This window comes from Pseudonaja textilis, chromosome 1 (assembly GCF_049901715.1).
Source record: "Pseudonaja textilis isolate UNSWEBS1 chromosome 1, rPseTex1.2, whole genome shotgun sequence".
In the NCBI taxonomy this organism is placed as follows: Eukaryota; Metazoa; Chordata; class Lepidosauria; order Squamata; family Elapidae; genus Pseudonaja; species Pseudonaja textilis.
In genome coordinates, this window is record NC_141990.1 from 157,515,342 (window position 1) to 157,531,378 (window position 16,037).

At 35.6% G+C, this 16,037-nt stretch overlaps 1 protein-coding gene across 5 annotated transcripts; it reads left to right on the forward strand.

Annotated features, from left to right (window-relative positions):
• Positions 1–3,928: 3,928 nt before the first annotated feature.
• On the forward strand, positions 3,929–15,212 carry LOC113440986 (bis(5'-adenosyl)-triphosphatase ENPP4-like). Of its 5 annotated transcripts, XM_087919407.1 has the most exons (5): positions 4,218–4,315; positions 7,902–7,977; positions 8,591–9,455; positions 11,118–11,288; positions 12,910–15,212. In XM_087919407.1, the coding sequence occupies exons 3-5, from the start codon at positions 8,630–8,632 to the stop codon at positions 13,272–13,274; spliced, it is 1,362 nt and encodes a 453-aa protein (XP_087775533.1). In that variant the 5' UTR covers positions 4,218–4,315; positions 7,902–7,977; positions 8,591–8,629; the 3' UTR covers positions 13,275–15,212. The 5 variants fall into 5 exon arrangements, with proteins under 5 accessions (XP_026563511.1, XP_087775534.1, XP_026563509.1 ...); XM_026707726.2 differs by lacking the exons at positions 4,218–4,315; positions 7,902–7,977 and adding an exon at positions 3,929–4,113; XM_087919408.1 differs by lacking the exons at positions 4,218–4,315; positions 7,902–7,977 and adding an exon at positions 4,071–4,186.
• The last annotated feature ends 825 nt before the right edge of the window (positions 15,213–16,037 follow it).

Sequence of the window (16,037 nt, forward strand, 5' to 3'; positions counted from 1 at the left end):
CAAGTTCATGACCACTGTAAAGAATGGAAATATAAAAATAATTTGCAGTGAAGAGATCAAATGAGTGTGTGGATCGCAGATTGATCAAAGAAGTATGTAGTCCAGAAATAAACTGTCAAATTGCACTGAGTTGCACAGCGTTGATGAGCATGAATGAATATGGTAAAGTAAGGGTATCTGCCAGCAACTAAATGCAGATGCACATTCCTTGGACAGAAGGTGGCAAACAAACAAGTATAGGAATGTAAAAAACCTGACATATAGCTGCAAGGCAAAAAATCACAGAACTCCGCTCTACTTACTTTGGCCATGTCATGTGATCACACTCACCGGAAAGGACAGTTATGTTTGAATCAGAAATACTAAAAGAAACAAGTCACCAAAACCACAGTGGTGAGACACTATCAAAGCAGATACTAGACAGAACATAAAACAAGAAAAGTAACCAATGTAAGATTAAAAGATACGGAATTGGTCCATTGAAGTGCTTAAAATCAGACACGATGCCCAAGCTACCCATCCTCCCTGACCTTATAAAGCATCAGCCAGATGAACATGTCAGATTAACAGTTAGAAGCGACCTTGTAGGTCATCTAGTCCAACTCCCACCCAAGCAGGAGATCCTATACCATTTCTGACAATGGCAGTCCAATCTCTTCTTGAAAGCCTCCAGTGATGAAACTCCTGCAACTTCCGAAGGCAAGCTGTTCCATTGGTTGATTGTTCTGTCAGAAAATTTATTCTAGATTTTGTGAAGAAACTGAAAAATGATTATTGTGTATTATAGTGGTGAAATGTTGGACCAAGAACTGAGAGACCTGGCTTTCTAGTCTATCCTCAATCACAGAAGCTGGACCAGTCACTTTCCCTCTACATTAACCTATTTCACTAGGTTGTTGTGCTGAATACTTATGAGAGAAATGCTATGTACAGTATCTTCAGAAAAATGTAGACCATAACTCTAGTAAAAAATATTATGATATCTGATCTACATTATCATTTAAGAATAAATTAATATTAAAATAGCAAAATATTAACTTTAAATTAAAAAATAAAATAGAAAGGCAAGCAAAAGCCAAATGACTGGTTTTTTTCCCATGCTGAAGAATTTTAACTACCTGCGTACACCTTTGATGCTTGAAACACCGTCTATTGCTTGTATTTTTTAAGGAAGCCAAGAAGACACCAGAGCTTCTGGCTGCAATATTTTGGGGGAAACAAGTTGGACAACTATCAACCAAATAACAAAGATTGAGCATCATTTTGGGAATTTCAGACTGGGGTGACTTATGAATTTGATTGTTAGCATTTACAAATATTTCTGACATGACGCTGTAATTTGAAAGTCTGATTTGATTAAAACACTACTCTGGGTAAAAGTAGACACACATACAAGTCATTATAATATGCTTCTTAAAAGAACACTGAATAAATACTAGCAAAATAAAGAGAAAATGTGCATGGGAACAGACTACTTTGAACGGAGGAGGTAGGTAAACATTTTTGCCTGTCTTATGTTTGACTCATTCAAAAATTAGTATAGCGGCCTAATTTTCCTATACAGTTCTCAACTTCATGATATATTTCAGTGAGACAGATAGCATTAAAACATCTATCTACTCCAATTTTGGACCCAGACATAATACAAATAAGTCCTCAATTTACAACCAATCATTTAGTTACTGTTTAAAGTTATGGCACTGAAAAAAGTTACTTACGAATGTTTTTTATACTTACGACCATTGCAACATCCCTATGGTCAAATAATCAAAATCCAGATGCTTGGCAACTGACTCATACTTATGACAGTTGCAGTGTCTTGGAGTTATGTGATCATCTTTTGCAATCTTCTGACAAGCAAAGTCAACGGGAAAGTCAGATTCATTTAACAACATGTTATTAACTTAACTACAGTGATTCAGTTAACTGTGGCAGGAAACGTCATAAAATGGGACAAAACTCACTTAGCAACTGTTTCACTTAGCAACAGAAATTTTGGGCTTGATTGTGGTCATAAATTGAGGATTACCTGTATACTTGTATAAATGGCACAAATGGAACTCAGTTATTCTTTTCACTGCCACGGGATGCCAAAGTGATGTTTCACTGCTACAGGTTTCCTGCTGATCTTGCAACTGGTTAAGTTTATTTTAGTAGCACAGTATGTTCAGACAGTTTCCCTGATACCTGTTGATACTACTAAGAGATGACCATTGGTAGAGGAGTACAGTACAAATATTTTTAACCTGTAATTCTCAGCAAACTATCCTTCTCTTTCCCAGGTTCTGAGAATTCCAAAGTCACTTAATAAACTTAACCCTTAGGTGATCTCCTTGTCCTTTAATTTTAAAGATAAATAGCAGCAGAAGTTGATTCATGAAAAAAAGTGTTTATATTTTATCTGGAAAGCCTAGGTGCTCTCGGAAGTATTGCTGCAAACTGGTTGCATTCTTGCATTGTCCAAACAGGAGCTCAGTTTTCCCAAGCAGCTGTGCTCCTTGCAACTAATTTCAACACTACAAAAGAACAAGCAATTTTAATGTTGGTATTGGGAAAGAGGATGGCTTCTTTTATCTAAGATGGAAATTTAAATACCAAAATAGAAAAGAGTGGAACTGATTTTGTAAAAATTACCAAGGAAGTAAGTGCAACTATTGCTTCTTAAATAAGAAGAGGGGGCTAATTACAAGAATGAACAATTTACTAAGTTTACAAGAGATTTTATTGATATAAAATCTAAAGGGGCTCATATAGTTGATAACATTTGACTTCAGCATTAAGAACTAATTAATGTCTAATCTCTATCCCCAATCATGAATCTTCCAGATCTTGCCATAATTAATCTATAAATGATACTTTTGATTTTCATCAACCAGAAGTCTTTTTCCTACTAAATATCAGCAGTAGGAAAACTTGTCTATTTACTACAGCAGAAAAAAAAAGTTCTAGCTTTGGAGATAGGGAGGCAAACAATTTATTGCAGAAGCAAGAATCCAACTGAGCCAATTAAGCAATTTAATTGTTTGGGGGAATTCAATTTACTAGCTTGAAGTCCTGTTTGCCACAAATAAATGCTATAAAAAAAGAAAATGTATGAAATAACAGATGGACTAAGTACTGGTTCAGGAGTGGAGGTGATAGGTAGAACTTATGCTTAGATTGATTGTGAGCAATATCTTGTTTGGGATAGTGGTTTGGGGAACAGTGATTACCAATGAATTATTAAACTTCTTACAAAATTGCATTTTGAGAGGTATTATAGGAGTCTTGTACCCAAATTCATGCCAGCATCTTATCTAAGATTGTAATTTGGCTTCCTGCCATACTTACAACATGTGGAAACTGGTGTTATACTATTGGCGAAAGCTTAGACAAGTAGTCATCACAAGGGACAAAGCTTTTTTTCTAGCTGTAGCTAAAAAATAGTGACTTTATCAATCTAACTCCAATGCCAAAATATGGGTTTCACGTAATCATTTTACCCAAATGATTATTTTGACATTAACATCTATTATGGAAATGGAGCTTAATTTTTTTTCTCTGCAAATGGAGTTTTCTTTCCTCAAGCAGGAAGGCAATATGTTGATAAAAACCTCTTGAAATCCAGAGCAGAGTTACATTTATTGTGACATGTAAAATTTCACTAGCAATCTCAGCTCGGCGTTCCATTCCTTAGGAAGCCAAACGATACAAGGAAACTTGCTGAAATATTAATAACCGCAGGGGCAGTTCCGTTAAGGAAAAACAGCATTCTCGGCCATGGGGGGAGAGGGGAATGTAACACAGTGGACTGGCCCGAGGACTCAGCCGGAATTTCACCCCTCCCCCCCGAACCCCGTTTTTATTTCCCTTCCCTACTCCTGACGTCGCTACAACGCCACTACGCAATCCCGGTTTGCGGGATCGCAACAGTTTTTCCTTATTGTTTGTCCCGCCTCTTTCTGCAAGCACCTCCCCCGCCAGCAGTTCCGTCCTTCGCGAGTGCCAAGGCCCGAGGCGCCGTGCACCTGCTTCTCCGACTCAAACGGCGCCAAGTGACCAATCAGAGAGCTCGGTAGAAGAGAATCCTCAGACTAAGCCAAGGGCGGCCCGTTCTTTCCGTCGCCGTCCGAGGTAACTATGGCAAAAACCCGTCGGCTGTTTGCTGGTTCACGGCGGGTATTTAACTGCGCGTGCGCGCCTCACCGTGAGTTTGGAAAAGTGTTTGACCTTCTTATTACGAGTAAGGAAGGAACGAGGAGCGGCGGGGCGCTTCCTTCCCTTGCGGTAGTATTTGCCTCTTGCCCCGTGGGTGGGTGTGGGGTATTGTTTTCTGGTAAGAGGAGAGCTTCAAAGAGCTCAGGTCCCCCTCTTTTCTGCGGTTCGTTATCTGGGGGAGTGGCCGTGACCTCATCCTGCCTCCCCCATTCGCGGGGGAGACTCCCTTCCTGGCAGGGATCGCTATAGATGGGGCAAAGGAGAGAGTTGCCACTGCACGCACTGGTCAAAAAATGGAGTTTTTTGAGGTTGGGTCCAAGTTGAAACGATTTGGTATCGAACACACCTGAAATACTTGTTCCGTTAAGAAGTGGGAGAGTCCATATTTTCATATGTCTGCAATTGGTGGGCATTACAGTGCTGAGCTCCAGCAAACGCCAGAGACCAAATGGCAGAGGACTTTTTTTTTCCCAGGGCCTCTTCCTAACATGGTTTGTAAGTGATGCTGATCCGACATGAAGATGATACTGCGCCTGTAGTTTGGGCATTATTTTGTTTATCTTGAGATGAAGGCGACTTGTTGAAAATAGGTTTACTTTCATGTTGGGAATTTGGAGCCCAGTGTATTATATATTGTAAGCCAAGTATAAAATAGTTTATTCTTGATATATTATTGTAAATTAGAAAGAGTAAAACTTCTGTAGAAGAATTAGAATTCTTTATTGGCCAAGTGTGATTGGACACACAAGGAATTTGTCTTGGTGCAAATGCTCTCGGTGTACATAAAAGAAAAGATACATTCATCAAGAATCATAAGGTACAACACTTAATGATAGTCATAGGGTACAATAAACAATCAAATCATACTAGGAAACAGTCATACAGTCACAAGTGGGAGGGGAGGAATGATAAGGAGTGATGAGAAGATTAACAATAATAGTAGTGCTGACTTTGTAAATAGTTGGACAGTGTTGAGGGAATTATTTGTTTAGCAGAGTGATGGCATTGGGGAAAAACTGTCCTTGTGTCTAGTTCTGGTGTGCAGTGCTCTATAATGTTGTTTTGAGGGTAGGAGTTGAAACAGTTTATGTCCGGGATGTGAGGGGTCTGTAAATATTTTCACAGCCCTCTTTTTGACTTGTGCAGTATACAGGTCCTTGATGGAAGGCAGGTTGGTAGTAATGATTTTTTCTGCAGTCCTAATTACTCTTTGAAGTCTGTCTTGTTGGGTTGCAGAACCAAACCAAACAGTTATAGAGGTGCTGATGACAGACTCATCTGCAAAAACACTTGTGTAGGCAAAAAAAAATTGTAAGAGTAAGAAGGAAAACAGTATTCCTATAAAATGAAGCAGTTTATTTTTAAATGTTCCTGTATAGTGTTTTTACTGCAATTGCCTTTTCCATTCTTTTATAAATCATAGCAATACCACTTAGACATGTGCCGCTTTACAGTCCTCTCTAAGCGGTTTACAAAGTCAGCACATTGCCCCCAACAGTCTGGGTCCTCATTTTACCCACCTTGAAAGGATGGAAGGTTGCATCAACCTTGAGCCTGGTCAGATTTGAACTGCCAAATTACAGGCAACCGGCAGGCAGCAGAAGTAGCCTGCAGTACTGCATTCTAACCTTTGCGCCACTATGGTTGTATTCTTATCCTAACTCCATAAACTACCTGCAGTGGATTAAAGTTTTAATTCCTTTACATTTAGGAAAAATACAGCGTTATAATACTCATGCATTTTTTATGTCATATTCTAATTTATCTAAAACACAATGTTACTCTTATAGAAATTATTAAATGTTTTGTAAACAAGAATTACATCCCACTTTTAAACATTTGGTAGTTACATTTCTTTTTCGGGGTGAAGATCCTTCAGTGTCATACAAGCCCTTCCCTTATGATTGCCAGTGCTCTGATCAAAGTGCCTTTTCAGAGGCCCTACATCTAGTCAGATAGAATTGCTGTGTGTGGCTGATATTCCAGTTTTGTAAAAAATGGTGATAGATTTTGCAAGCTGTAAATAATAAATTAGTTTGCTATACATTATCCACAGACTATATGCTAGACATCTGTGTTTTACATTTTGTGATTTGCAGGACCATAAGAAGCATGAGCAAATAGTCTTTTCGAGCATGAGCAAATAGTCTTAAGAGAACAAAGACCCATGGTACATCATTATTTGATTTCATAGCATATAATAGACAAATACACTGGCATTACAAATAGCCATTTGTCACATTTCTGGTCTTCAGGGCAGCCTTTAATTCAGTTTCAAGAGTACACGTGGGATGAATTCAAGAATTCTACTGTTCATTCAAAACAAAATTAAACAAAACTGCCATATTAGTATATGCCATTTAGCATACAGTCGATCAACTACATGCTTTACAACAGGGGTGTCAAACTGGATTTCTTCGAGGGGTCGATCAGCATTGTAGTTTTCCACGTGCCATGGGGAGCAGGAGGGGGTGGGGCAGATGCCTCCTGCAGCACTCTGCTGGCCAAAAACAGGCCACACGGCCTGTTTCCAGGCCAGGTTTTGGGCTATTTCCAGGCCAGTTTTGGATGGTAGAGTGCTGCAGGAGGCCATGAAGTGTAGGGGGCTGCACGCAGTACATTTTAGCCACCAGAGGTACCACGGGCCGGTCCTTTGATATTTCCAGGCTGGTCCCATGGAGCAGATTTAAGCACTTCACAGGCCAGATCCGGCCTGCAGGCCTTGACACCCCTGCTTTATAGTCACTATCTAATTTTCTTTATTGAGCAGATACCTCTTGAAAGTGTTTGCTGGCTTGGGATAGGGATTTCTTATGCTATCAAAAACTACAGGTTTTGCTTTGGATACAAACATTTTTGAAAGAATATGTATTAATGTCAGTATATTAAGTGAGGATATATAGGTCTTCAACTTACAACCGCAATTGGGCTTGGAATTATGATTGCAAGTCGTGGTCATTAAGTGGATTACCATTGTGACCTGACTTGATTTTATGCCCTTTTTTACATTACATTACAAAACCATATCATTTGATTGCAGAGTATTGTCATAATTTTGAAGATATTTAAGTAGCTTTTTAAAAGTGTGCTGTATCTTTGAACAGTGGTTAAGCAACTGGTTATAAGTTGAGGATTACCTATAGTTTGTCCCATTTGTGTTTCAGTGATACTATAGACAAGACGAGACTAGAGTTGAATACTATGCTACACTGCACTGCACTATACTACTCTACATTATACTATACTTTATTGGCCAACTGTGGTTGGACACAAGAATTTGTCTCCAGTGCATAAGCTCTCACTATACATAAAACAACAAAATAATATATTCATAAGATACCAATAGGAAAAGGTAGTAGAAAAGATAAGAGGGATAATAGTAACACAATACTACATGGGTAAATATCCTTAGACATAAAACAGTACTGTGGTAATTAGGAAAGTGATGGCACAGGGGGGGAAAAACTGTCTTTGTGTCTGTTTGTTTTGGCATGTGATAGCAGCATTATGTCTGTAATACAGTATAAATATAATTTCTATATTATATAAATAATATATCAGCGATATATTTAAACTAAATCTTTTAAAAAGTAGAAATACCCTAACTTATGAAGAAAGCTAAAACAAAATCACTTTATTAACGTTTATTTTTATAAAACTCCAGGTGGCATACATAATATTCCTATCTCCTATTTTCCCTGCAGCAGCAATCCTGTGGGGTAACATGACCACACCAATTTTTCTGTTAAATCAAGTTACATTTCTGTACTCTAGCCATATGTAAGTAGTAGTTGTTCAGAACTTTATGCATAATTTCTAATTTGAAATTGACAAAAAGAGGAATGAATAGATTGAAAATAGTCTTATAGAAAGAACAACTTTGTATGCCTAAAAAAATATGGAGACTTAATTGTCAGTGCCTTTGCGAGAGATGAATATATAGCAATCAGATCAGATTAACATAAAAGAAAAATGGGTGTAAAAAAGTAATGGCCCATATCTCAACTTTTGAATTGTTAATTTTTAACTGTTACTGAACTTAAATCAGATTCTGTATTACTTAACAATAATGGGTTGAGCTCTTGAAATACTGATAGTATGATTTTCCTACCCTCCATAGGCAATCTCACGTAAGAATATTAGAATTGACTGAAATTTTGTTAGATTTCTATGATTTCATACTACTGTAGATTTGGTCTTGTAGAAACCAAGGCAGCTGGGTTGCCAATCTCTATGTAAAACATGGTTGAAAAATATGTGGAACTGTATGGTTATAATAATTAGCAACTCTTCTAAGTAGAGTATAAATTGAATTCATTGCTTGGCTAGAATGAAAATAATTATTTGGCTTGAAATTATTAATTGGGATTTCATTTTTTTCTTCTCCTTTCAGGTACCTTTGTTTCCTGTGCATGTTGAAATCTTATCCAGAATGCTTTTTTTAGTAATAGTATTACTCTTTAATGGAATAATTTCTTACTCCGATGGTAAATCTGTTAGCAAGTCAGTGCCAAGATTACTTCTGGTGTCTTTTGACGGCTTCAGGGCTGATTATTTGAAGAAATATGAACTTCCACATCTCCAGGATTTTATTAAGGCTGGTGTATTAGTAGAGCATGTTACCAATGCTTTCATCACAAAAACTTTTCCAAACCACTACAGTATAGTCACAGGCTTGTATGAAGAAAGCCATGGTATTGTAGCAAATGAAATGTTTGACAACGATACACAGAAAAAATTTTCACAGTTTAATGATACCGATTCTTTCTGGTGGGATGAAGCAATTCCTATTTGGGTAAGCAATGAATGGCAGGAGAACAAAACAAGTGCTTCTGCAATGTGGCCTGGCACAGATGTCAAAATTCATGATACTCTTCCTCATTTTTTTATGAAATACAATTATTCAGTAAGCTTCAGTGAACGTGTAGAAAAGATTATTGAATGGTTGAATAGTTCTAATCCATTAGTTACTTTTGCTACTCTTTATTGGGAAGAACCAGATGCAAGTGGACACAAGTATGGACCAGAAGATACTAAGAACATGGCTAAAGTATTACACGAAGTAGATAACCATATTGGCCTTCTTGTTGAGAAGCTTAAAGTTTCAAAGTTGTGGGAGGAAATAAATGTTATCATTACAAGTGATCATGGCATGGCACAGTGCTCCCCGGAGAGATTAATCAAACTGGATCGTTGCATTGATTCTAGCAGCTATAAGCTAATAGACAGAAGCCCAGTTGCTGCCATATTGCCAAATAGTAAGTATATTCTTAATAATGTCTATTACTGTTGTGCTTTTAACAGTATTATTCTCAATGTTATTCTCAATGTAATTTCATAAGTAAGTCTCCAATATCTCTGCTGAATATTTACTGATTGTGATCAGAAAAATACTGCATAAGGAACTTTCCTTTATAGTGTTTTTTTTTTTCAACTGAGAAATAATTTTACATGTAATATTAGTTAAGGTCAATATATAAACAAAGCTGATTAGTAGTATCTTAGTTGAAATTTGTTAATGCATATAGAAAAGTCCTTGAAATAAAAAAGCTATTTTGTCCTGAGCTCAGCCAAACTTCAAAAAGTTCACAACGTCATCAGTACAAATTCATCATGATTTGAATATATGTTACACATATAACAAATATCAAACATTTGAGTCTGTTATTATAGAGGTCTAGAGCAATTGAAACAAATCACTTGCTATCTCATTCTAGGGTGATAAAAGGTGAGATGATAGTCCATATTAACTACCACCATACTTATTAATATGCTGATGAGATATTTTTTAAACTTTAAAAATTCTCACAGGCCAGAAAGTAGATTAACTTTTTTAAAAATATGTTCTGTCTATTACAAATAGCCACAGAGGCCTAGTAGAAAGTAAACCTGTAGCACAATTCTCTTTAGTACGTTCAAAAATGCAAAAATACAATGAGATTATTTGCCAGCAACAATATATAATACAGAGTGACATTGCCTTTGTATTTGGCATGAAGCAAGAGCATACATAGAGCAATGCACTAAAACTCAACATTTGTATTTTGAATTTAAAAATTCATCATTCTAAAAACATAAACCTTTAATTTTTTTCTAAAGCTTTATTTGCTCGCTTGTATATCAATCCATAATCATTTTTTAAAGCCTAAAATTTATCTACTTTGGAGGCAGACAGTCTTTATGCTGTCTTAAGTATATAAGCAATAGCACTTAGACTTATATACCGCTTTATAGTGCTTTGCAGCCCTCTCTAAGCCCCCTACAATCTGGGTCGTCATTTTACCCACCTCCGAAGGATGGAAGGCTGAGTCAACCTTGAGCCTCGTGAGATTCGATCTGCCAAATTGCAGGCAGCTGGCTGCAGAAGTAGCTTGCAATACTGCACTCTAACCACTGCGCCACAGAGGCTCCTCTTATATATGTATATGATATATATATGATAAGTATATGATAACCCATCAAGAAATACCTTATGCAAGCAAATCAGCATCTGATTCTGATGTATTGGTCCTATCTGTCTTTCTCCTCCACCAATAAGAGCAGAAATAGGACTGGCTCTGCTGTTCTGTTGGCCATGCTGAAAAGCAATGTAACACCACAGTGTTTAAGAATTTTAAGATGTTTGAGCTTGGGACAAAACTCATTCTTTTACTCTGAGCATAAAATATTTGGATGCGGCATTTCAGGTGCAGAATATTTGGGGTTTACACTGCCCCTAGTTGCATTCTTAAAATGTAGAATGATTTGACTCTTTAAGAAATATATTTTTACTTCTGAAAGTAAGTATATTAAAATAGAAGTAGATCAGATCCACATTAAACTTTGAGATCTTAAGAAATAGAATCCAGTTTTTTTATATTTGCAGTAACAAATTTTATAGACAAATAAATGACCCAACTTATTTATACTTTGTTTTTTAGATGTGACACATGTTTATGATTTATTGAAAAACTGCAGCCCTAATATGAAGGTTTATCTTAAAGAAGAAATTCCAGAGCGATATCATTACCATCACAATAAGCGCATTCAGCCAATAATTTTGGTTGCAGATGAAGGCTGGACAATTGTACAGAATGGGTCTCTTCCCAGATGTAAGTTATTTTTTAAACATTAATTAAAATACATAATTCCCTTTTTGATTGGGGGGGGGGGGTAAAGTTATTTAGGGCATAGAAGAATTAAAACCTTTTGAGTTTGAGTTTAGGCCATACCAAAGTGCAGGGTTCCAAACACAAATTATTGCTAAAACCCAATAAAAACAATTTAAAATGAGTTTGAAATAAAATACAATTTAAAATGAAATTGGAATAAGAAACCTTTTGAAAATATCTGAAAGCATCAAGGATTAGATTCTTATATATTTTTCTTAATTCTGTGTATTCAGAAATTCAGCACAGTATTAAACTGGATTGCCCTATTTGCAAAAATATAAAGTCCTAAAGTCACCTTTTCTAACTAAATACAGAGGGCATACTTGGATATGGGAGTGATGGACAAAACCATCTGTTTTTCATAACTGCTGCATGTAGTCAAGCTGGAAATGGTATTAACATTTAAAAAGGAATGTTTGACCAAAAAAATCCCTTCAGAAAAATGATAAGCAGTTATAAATCAGGTAGCATCTCATTTAGAATTTGGAGCACAATCACCAGCTTTATAAACTAAGGATTGTGACGAGAAACGATGTACAGACACTCCTGTTAGACAGATACAAAATTTAACAGCAGGAAATTTTGGGGTGAATCTGGACAACACTTTCTTAGCATAGTATCCTTCAGTTACACCCCTTCATGACTGAAAACTTAATTCTGATGGGGGGAAAGTTACAGATATCTGCAGTCACAGAATATTGATTGTGACTATTGGGAAGGAGATATTTCATCAATTGGCTTCAACTAAACTATAGAAATAGCCAATTAGCTTAGCTAGCGATGTAAGACGAGAACCATTTAAAATCCAATAGGGAGACAAAGAGGTTTATCCTTTTTTAAAACTTAATTATTGGTTTGAATTCCTTTTTAATGAAATTTAGAATTTAACATATAAAGTTTTTTACATAGTTTCGTAACTAAAAAAGAATTACATATCATAAGCATCAACAGAAAACTCACATGTTTTACTATGCTTACGCAGTCAAAATAGGCCATTGAGAAACAAGAGATTGATATTGTCATATCAGGAAATCCCAAGATTTGCTAAAATAGGAAAAGGGGGGGAAAGTCCAGCACATTGGGATGTCCACAGAATATTAGATTCTTAGAGAGCCATGTAAAAATATCCTGAAACATATTTGTGTGATGGGACTATTCTATGGGGTTAGAAACAGGAGATGAGAGACAACAAGGGGTATTCTCATACATTATATAACAGAAAGCAGAAACTCTTCGCTTGACAAACAGATTGTTTTAATAGGAGATAATGTTAAACTACTTTCTTCATCCTTGGAGTTAATGTATTTATCATAATCTTAAATATTACATTGATTTTATTGGAAATACTTTTGGTGAACATTATGTAATTTTAACAGTTCAATGAACTGAAATATCAAATTTAAATAATCTGCTTGGATTTTTAACAAAGCAGAAAACAATAGTTTATTGAAAAAAACAGTTAAGCTATAATTCTGTAATGGCAGGATTATATTTACTAGGTAAAATAACTTAGCTAAATCTTTGTAATGCATTAACAATTCTTGGCTTCTTTATTTTTCAGTAGGAGACCATGGCTATGATGATACTCTTCCAAGTATGCAGCCATTTTTGGCAGCTCATGGACCTGCCTTCCGCAAAAATTACAGACTGAATTCAATCCGTACTATTGATATTTATCCAATGATGTGCCATATTTTAGGATTGAAATCCCAGCCTAATAATGGCACTTTGAGCAATTCTAAGTGTTTGTTAGTTGACCAATGGTGCATAAATGTTCCTGAAGCAATTGGAATAGTTATTGGTGTCTTTATGATATTAACTACTCTGATGTGCCTTATAATAATCACCAAGAACAGAACTCCTCCTCTACGTCCATTTTCAAGACTTCAGCTTCAGGAAGATGATGATGATCCCTTAATAGGATAAGATCCCTGTTCTGACTTCTGTTTTGAAAAGACAATAACAGAGATTTAAGTTATGTTGGCGAATAATATGATGCACTTTAATAAATATCCATCAAAACTACAGAAGAACATTGTTTCTCTGAAAAAGAAATCTTGACTAGAATTTATTTTCTAATATGAACTAATAGAAAATTAATAGTAGTAAAACTTATTTAATTCTAAGTGATAAGGAATACAATTATTTGTGAGTGAATCTTCTTGCATATATTTCATGGGCAACTCCTTAGAGATATTGTGACATTTCCTGAAATTGGACAGGAGCCTGTTCAACAAGGATCACAGCTTTAAAAGGCAGGATAAACTAGGCAATCAAGGCCCTGCCCATTCTGATGTGCACAATTCTTTGATTGCTCAGACATTCCTGCCCTTTTGAAGCCAGAGATTTGTCATTTCAGATGCCCTTGAAACTGGTTGAAAAAAATATAAACCATTATGAAATTCTTTATAAAGAAGATTATAATTGTGAAAATAATCCAGATTTGTTTTCATTATTGGGGAATAGTTGCTATAACAGTTTAACTTAGTAGCTGTTAATAGCTGGGACTTACAATTCTAGAGCATTGTGCACTCCATGTCAATCTCTGCAAACTGGATGTTTCCTTTATTTTAAGCTGTTGGAAAACTATTTGCAGGTACATCTTCAAGCTACACTGAGCAAAAAAAATAGCATGCCAGACTACAGATAGATTATATCAAATAATTTCTTCTATAACTATAAGATGTGGACTGATTCTAAACATAGTTTAATGTGTCTTCATTGAGACAGGTACGGAGTTTTCAATCCATTTTGTTAGGTTTTCAGATGTTTCATGTGTTTGAATTAACAACTTGATTGCATAATACATATATTTTAATGAATCTGCAAAAGAAATTATATTTTATAAGAAGAAAAGGGATTTGGAAGGCAAAGGAGGCAGTTAAAAAGACTTTCTGCTGCTTGCAGTTTGTATATGATTAATAAGATTCTGTATTGTATATTCAATTAATTGACAATTTATGTTCAGAAATGATTATTCAGTTTTTTTAATTCCTAATAATTGCTTGATTTAAAGTAGAGCATTTGTAATAGGCAAATAATATGCGATACCATTTGTGTTTGTTTCATTCTGAAAGTTAGAATTCAAGGGTAATATATACTTAATGCGTAGGACACATAATTTTCCTTGGTATTTCAAATGTTCCAAATTTAACTTCAGTTGCTTTGCTTGTCTTCTTCATAAAATGATAGTGGAATCCTTTATAATCTGTAACACTATGAAGATACAATCGTACTTGTCTGATAACAGCTATTTTTCTAACTGTTCTACACAAATTTAATATCTCAGGGACTCTTCCAGATTTTGATTCTCTTGTAACATAGAGTAAATAGAGCAATTATGCAAAACTTTAAACAGCTTAAAACTTCTTTAAATGATGAGATCCATTATTTGTTTAGCCTAAAGTAGCAAATAGTTCATCAAGGAAAAGGTGAATTAATGGGGAAAATCTGTCCCAATACATTCTTCATCCTTCATCTCAAGACCACTGGCTACTGTTACCGAAAATGTTACCTACTTTGTTATCTCTAATTATCAGGGATAAATTTATACTGGGAAAATTCAGTAATGAACTATGTTATATTTTTTAAGAGACTGTATTTATTGGGATATCTTTGTAATTGAGGATTTTGGACAGTCTTCATTGATTTTGATTAAAGAGGCTGTTACACATTCAATTTATATTTCAGTATTAAGGTTTATGCTTTGTTACTTTTAGGTTCAAGTGTTTTTTCATTTATTCTAAAATTCTTGCCAGTCAAAATAATGCTAACATTCAGAACAGCCATTATTTTTTCTTGCTATTCTCTCTCTTCCTTCCTAAAAACTTAAAATTGCATAATAAAAGTTCCTATTTAACTTCATGATACTGACTTCTGTAGATCTTTTGAATTGTGACTCTAGGTGTATACTGCATATATCATTTTTCTGAGCTATTCCCAAAACTATTTAAGTTGACTGTTGGACAAACCATTTCTATTGTCTTAGTCACAATATAGGTTTTAACAAAAAAAAAAGTACACTCCTGTCTGAGGTTCTATATTGAGGTATATGCTAAACACAAGATTCCCTTTGGTACAGATTTGAAGAAGATCTTAGTTCAAACCAGAGATTGACTTAAGTGGCCTGTGGATTTACCAGGAGGAAATTGCATATGACTTCAATTATGTGGAGGGTTTGTCTGAATTTTTTTAGGCTCAGAATTGGCTTGCTAAAGAATTTATTTTAAGATATTTTAATTGATATATCTGCTTTTATAACTGGAATATGTGAGATCTCCTTGAGTTTAATACCATTACCACCAGATGGATTTGTAACTGGCTTAACAGACCGTACTTGACAAGTAGTTCTTAATGTTACTATGTTTACATGGAGGGAAGTAAGCAGTGGGGTACAGTACTCTTCAATATCTTCAAAAATGTTGGAGGGGAGGGGAAGTCATCAAATTTGCAGAAGACACTAAGCTGGGAGGAATAGCAAACATCCCAGATGATAGGCTCAGGATTCAAAAAGATCTTGTCAGACTTGAACAATGGGCCCTATCCAACAAAATGAAATTTAATGTGGAGAAAAGCAAAGTTTTTACACTTAGGAAGGAAAAAGGTACAAGTACAGGCAAAACCTGGCTCAAAAACAGTAACTTGGGGGGGGGGGAGGGCCTTGGAGTCCTGGAAGATCACTTAAATATG

Bases quoted from the DNA above. Each gene is read 5' to 3' on its own strand.
- LOC113440986 (XM_026707724.2), top strand. From the start codon at position 4,120: ATGGCAAAAACCCGTCGGCTGTTTGCTGGTTCACGGCGGGTATTTAAC. The intron at 9,456-11,117 runs GTAAGTATATTC...TTTGTTTTTTAG, and splicing joins TGCTGCCATATTGCCAAATA to ATGTGACACATGTTTATGAT. The intron at 11,289-12,909 runs GTAAGTTATTTT...TTTATTTTTCAG, and splicing joins GAATGGGTCTCTTCCCAGAT to TAGGAGACCATGGCTATGAT.